The 5511-nt window shown below is 59.8% G+C and overlaps 1 protein-coding gene across 1 annotated transcript in view; it reads left to right on the plus strand.

Annotated features, from left to right (window-relative positions):
* LOC104506129 (AP-1 complex subunit beta-1) overlaps nt 1–5179 on the plus strand; it is a 10441-nt gene extending 5262 nt beyond the window's left edge. Inside the window, exons 6-12 of the mRNA XM_010146969.1 lie at nt 350–571; nt 1861–1981; nt 2203–2298; nt 2746–2861; nt 3652–3817; nt 4428–4526; nt 4916–5179. Of these exons, the coding sequence (XP_010145271.1) occupies nt 350–571; nt 1861–1981; nt 2203–2298; nt 2746–2861; nt 3652–3817; nt 4428–4526; nt 4916–5179 (1084 nt within the window). The remainder of the gene's footprint in view (nt 1–349; nt 572–1860; nt 1982–2202; nt 2299–2745; nt 2862–3651; nt 3818–4427; nt 4527–4915) is intronic.
* The last annotated feature ends 332 nt before the right edge of the window (nt 5180–5511 follow it).

Here is a 5511-nt window from a genome sequence, read left to right on the forward strand (position 1 = left end):
CGGCCCCAGCCCCGTGGTGATGCCGTCTCCATGCCGGCACAGGGATTGCGCTTCTCGAGCTGCTTCTAGACGTGGCCTTTCTGTGCAGCAGTGGAGGAGAGGCACCGGGGAGCTCGGAGAAGGGGTCACTGCTATAGGGTTTTGTCAGGCTGGGAAATAACCATCATCAGGACATTTAAGAGCTGGTTCAGCATCTCTTGGGAAGGTCTGAAGTGCTGTTCTGCTGTCCTCCTGCAAACTGCCAGTGCCTTTTTCTCCTTCGTCTGTCCTAGCCGCGATGTTTAAGCAGGAAGACGGGCTGTGATCGTTTCCTTTCCCTTTTCCTTCCCCCTCACCCCGACCCCTCCAGCATTTGTGAGCGAGTGACACCCCGGCTGTCCCACGCCAACTCGGCGGTGGTCCTCTCGGCCGTCAAGGTGCTGATGAAGTTCATGGAGATGCTGTCGAAGGACCTGGATTATTACGGCACGCTGCTCAAGAAGCTGGCCCCGCCGCTGGTCACCCTGCTCTCCGCAGAGCCCGAGCTGCAGTACGTGGCGCTCCGCAACATCAACCTCATCGTGCAGAAGAGGTGGGTGCCCCGGCGTGGGAGCGGGGACAGCCTGGTTCGGGCTTTCCCTCTTCCCTACGGGTCCTGCTTCCCAGTGCTTCACACCCTCTGGCTGCGGCGGTGTTGGGGCTTGGTATGGGCTTTTCTGTTATTTTAAAATCCAAGGGGTGCAGAGAATCTGGAGAGGAGACAGGCAGGGAGCTAAGCTGGCATCTCCAGTAGGGCTTATTGTTTGTCTGGGGGAGCAGAGGTTGGAAAGGCAAAACACTGAGGCTTTGGTTTAAATGTTAAATGTCTGGTAAGGAGTTTTTTTGAGACCAGCTTGTTTCTATGCAGCCGTCCTTTTGTCCCTTTGCTGGTGGGCAGGAGGTGTCTGAGGCCCGCCACGTGTGCCCTGAGCAGAACTGGCCAGCTGGAGAGCCACACTCCGCGCTGACAGCCCCACTCAGATGATTTACTGTCCCACCAGTTATCGCCGTGGTCGTCTATTAAAAATAGCAGCGACTTCTGGGCGGAGTGGAAAGCAATTAGTGTCCCTGGGAGCAGGAACGTGGAAGGCAGGTTGGCTCCTTGGAGCTGGACCTGGCGCAGCTTAGAAGGAGGATGATGTGGTGAGAAAGGTCCAGCATAGCCCTGGGGTCTGGCTTTGCATCCCTGCTTCCCTTGAGACGTCCCTTCCGACCTTGGCAGGGCAAACATCCCCTGTTGCCTTGCGTCTGGTCTTCGTTTGCAGCAAGGTTGTGCTCTGTCCCTTGGGCAGAGGGGAGCCAAGGGACAGAGTCCTGAGGGGGATAATCACAGCATCTTGGATTTCTTGGCATCGAACAGCCTCCCAAGACCTTGTGCTTGTGGCCAAGGAGCCTTGTCCTCCTGGCCCAGAGCTGCGCCGGCTCCAGGTTTCCCCAGTGTATGTCCTCGGTGTCCTCAAGCCCTCACCAACCCAGCTCGTGCCGCAGCCAGGCAGTGGTGATTCCTGCCTGGAGCTGGCTAACGGAGTGATGAACTTGCTCGGACTCTGGGCATGACCTGGCTGCAGGGGAGGCGAATGAACCCCATCGTTCTCCTGAGTGCTGTGCAGCTTCTTTCACCGCCCTCTGCACTGCTTTGCTGCCGCTCGCTGCCTGGGCCAGAGGCCGGAGGTGGGAGCAGAGCTTGGATCTGGCTTTTGCCACTAGAGAAATCATCCAAGTATCGGCTGTCCAGAAAGCTCCGGGGAAAACCACAGTTTCTGGAAGGTTTCTGAGGTCTCTTTCTGGTGAAGGCACAGGAGCGTGCGTCTCCCTTCATCGCTGCCTCTCGTTGTCCTCCAGGCCTGAGATCCTGAAGCACGAGATGAAGGTGTTCTTTGTGAAGTACAACGACCCCATCTACGTCAAACTGGAGAAGCTGGACATCATGATCCGCCTGGCTTCCCAGGCCAACATTGCCCAGGTCTGGGGCTGTCAGACTGCAGGGTCTGCACTGGGCATGGGGCGCAGGGGGCTCCAGCCCCGTGGGGTGGGGATTGACCTGAGAAATCCTGAGCCCAGCTTTGCAGGATGGGGACAGGAGGAGCTGTACCACGCGGTCTGTGCCTGCTGGGTCGCTGCCCTGCTTTTTGGGTGGGTTTTTGGGCGGCTGGGCTCTCACTGCCTTCCCCCCCGCTCTGGCAGGTGCTGGCTGAGCTGAAGGAGTACGCCACGGAGGTGGATGTGGACTTCGTAAGGAAGGCGGTTCGAGCCATCGGCCGCTGTGCCATCAAGGTGGAGGTGAGGTCACTTCGGGTCCCGCTGGCCACTGTGTCTGGGCAAGGCATCGCGCTCCAGCGCGTGTTGGCTGAGCAGGAGGTCATCCCGCCCTGGGAGATAGCGCTGCCCCACTGAGCTAGCGCCTTTGTGGGCCTGGGGCTGAGCCACCGTCGTTCCGTGGGGCACAGGGTGTAAGGAGGGTATGTCACCCCCTTACCCTTTGCCTCTGGAGCTGTTTTGGGATCCCTGCAGACCCACTGCCACGTGGGAATGTGCAAAGGGGGATGAGGAGGAACCAGACCTGGATTTAAGGAGTCATGAAGGGGAGGAGAGCATGCTTGTATGCTGTCTGTTCTGATCTGGGTTGGGCCTGGGGGAGGTGCAGAGGGGCTCAGGCAGCGGTGGGGGGTGTGGGAAGGGCGGGGGGTGTAAGAGCATCGCTGCTGACTGACCGAGTCCTTCTGGCAGCAATCAGCGGAGCGCTGTGTCAGCACTCTGCTTGACCTCATCCAGACCAAGGTCAACTACGTGGTGCAGGAGGCCATTGTCGTCATCAAGGACATCTTCCGCAAGTACCCCAACAAGTGCGTGGCGGCGGATGCTCCCGGCCCTAGACGGGCTCTTGCTGCCCTCTGTGCTTGGGGAGGGGCCCGACAAAGACCCAGCTCTGGGCAGGACCGGGCTGCTGCTTCCTCCTGGCGCCATGGTCGGTGGCAGAGCCCTGCAGTGAAGGTGGCTCTGGGTTTTCTTCTCCTCAGGGCTGTGATCATTGGGCACTGCTGCCCCTCAAGTTAAGCCGGGGGCAGGAAAGCCAGCCCCGGGGACACCCCAGCCCCACAATGGCACTCCCAAGTCCAGAGACCCAAACGGCAGGAGCTGCCGGAGACTTTGAGGTCATACATCAGCATAAGCAGTCTCTGGCTCCCAATTCCACGCTCCTGATGCTGGAGCAGGGGTGGCAGGAGGAGAGGGGAGTGTTCCAGTTGAGTCAGGATGAATGGGCCACTGCGTGGTTAGGAACTTGTCTACTAGTAGGGGAATAAATGCTAATGAACCGGATTAGCAGTGGGCTAATTGGCACAAAGAGCCAGCAACCCAGGGCTGCTGCAGAGAGGACAGAGACCGGATGAACTGATGGGGCTGGTGAGCAGGGGGACATGCTCTGGGGCCAGAGAGGGATCGGCATGGGCAGTGTCACACTGTGCCACAGCCCTGGGGAGAGGGGACAGCCCCAGGCAGGTGTCAGGGGCTCTTGCTGGTGCCCTCAGCGATGTCCTGGTGCTGTGGAGGGTGATGGGATGCAGTTTGGAGTCAGAGCAGAGCTGGGACATGGGTTTCTTGCTTTCGGTGAGTGTGTGTCCTCTCCTGGGGAAGGTACGAGAGCGTGATCGCTACCCTCTGCGAGAACCTCGACTCCCTGGACGAGCCCGAGGCCCGGGCTGCCATGATCTGGATCGTGGGAGAGTACGCCGAGCGGATCGACAACGCTGATGAGCTGCTGGAGAGCTTCCTGGAGGGCTTCCATGATGAGAGCACCCAGGTGCCATGGGACAGGGGGGACAGTCCCCCACATGATGGGGGGGTCTGGCCACCAGCAGGACCAGCTGGTTGACGGTGACACTGTGCCGATTGTGCTGTCGGGGCGTGATGGAGCAGTTTGCAGGTGCTGAAGGTGTTCTCCTTGCGGGTGCTCGGGGCAGCGATGTCCCACGGTGGCTTTGGGTGTAGAATGTGGCCCATGAAATGCTGCCACGGTGGTGCCACAAGCACCTTCCCTTCTTAATGGGCATCAACTGGTGGTTCTGCTTATCCTCGTGGAAGTCAGAGGATGCTCTGGCCTTTGTCCTTGTTGGGCCCGTGTTAACCTGGTTCTGAGGTCTTACGCAGTGCCCTCTGTGCCAACCTGTGCCTCTGAGAGGCTGAGGGTGCGGTCGTGGGGCTGAAAGGGGCCGCAGGTGGGGCTGGGAGCCAGGCAGGGTGTCCTGACACATGTTACCACGGCTTGGGTGCTCGCTGTGCGCTCGGTCCCTTGACGGGCACGTTGGGGGTTGTGTCCTGGCGACACACAAGGGGAAAATTCACGTCTTCTTGCACAAAATGGGTGTGAGCTGTCTGTCTGTCTGTCCCTAATGCGGTTTGTCTGCCTGCAGGTCCAACTGCAGCTGCTGACGGCCATCGTGAAGCTGTTCCTGAAGAAGCCCACGGAGACGCAGGAGCTGGTGCAGCAGGTTCTGAGCCTGGCCACTCAGGTAACAGCTCCTGGGCGAGGGGCAAGCTTCCCCTGGGCTTTGCCATCCCTCCCAAGGCAGCGGGAGTGCCTTGGGAATGCAGCGCTCGTGGCAGGAGGCAGATAATTGGAGCTTAATTCTGGAAAAGCCGGTAGTTAAAGACGGGGAGCGCGAGGACACAGTCTCCTGTAGCACAGGAGGCATCCTGTGCTGTTTCCGCGCCAAGGCTGGTGCAGCGACACGCTGAGGCCTCCCTACGCCAGCCGTGTGACCGAAACAGCTTCACCTTACATCCCCATGACCCCTCTGATACTGCAGTGAGACTTGGATGGGGCCAGGATGCTCCAAGTTGCTCTGTAGCAGCTTCCCCTGCCCAGTGGCTTCAGCACTAAGCCCCATCCTTCCCGCAGGACTCCGACAACCCCGACCTGCGGGACCGTGGCTACATCTACTGGCGCCTGCTCTCCACCGACCCCGTGGCAGCCAAGGAGGTGGTGCTGGCGGAGAAGCCCCTCATCTCCGAGGAGACGGATCTGATCGAGCCGACGCTGCTGGACGAGCTGATCTGCTACATCGGGACGCTGGCCTCCGTCTACCACAAACCGCCCAGCGCCTTCGTGGAGGGGAGCAGAGGGGTTGTGCACAAGAGCTTGCCCCCGCGAACGGGCTCGTGAGTATCTCCGCTTCCCCAGGGTGACTCCCTGCTCCATGTGGGGGGAGACTTCCAGGGCTGGATCCGTGCGACGGGCAGGTCAGATGCTGAACCAAGCAGCCCTGGGGCTGCCAAGGCCACACACAGCACTGTGTAAAGCTGACGGCATCCGTTTTGCTTGCAGCTGAGAGCCCCCTTCCCGAGGGGTGGTTGTCCTGTAGGACCAGGGTTGTATGGATTCAATACGGTCCTTACAAGGCTGAGGGAGTGGTCTCAGGCCTAAGTGGAAGGTGATCTTGATGAGAATGTGTGGAAGTGCTGGGAGCCATGCTGGGATTCATAGAATCATAGAAT

Source organism: Eurypyga helias, unplaced genomic scaffold, assembly GCF_000690775.1.
Source record: "Eurypyga helias isolate BGI_N326 unplaced genomic scaffold, ASM69077v1 scaffold35372, whole genome shotgun sequence".
In the NCBI taxonomy this organism is placed as follows: Eukaryota; Metazoa; Chordata; class Aves; order Eurypygiformes; family Eurypygidae; genus Eurypyga; species Eurypyga helias.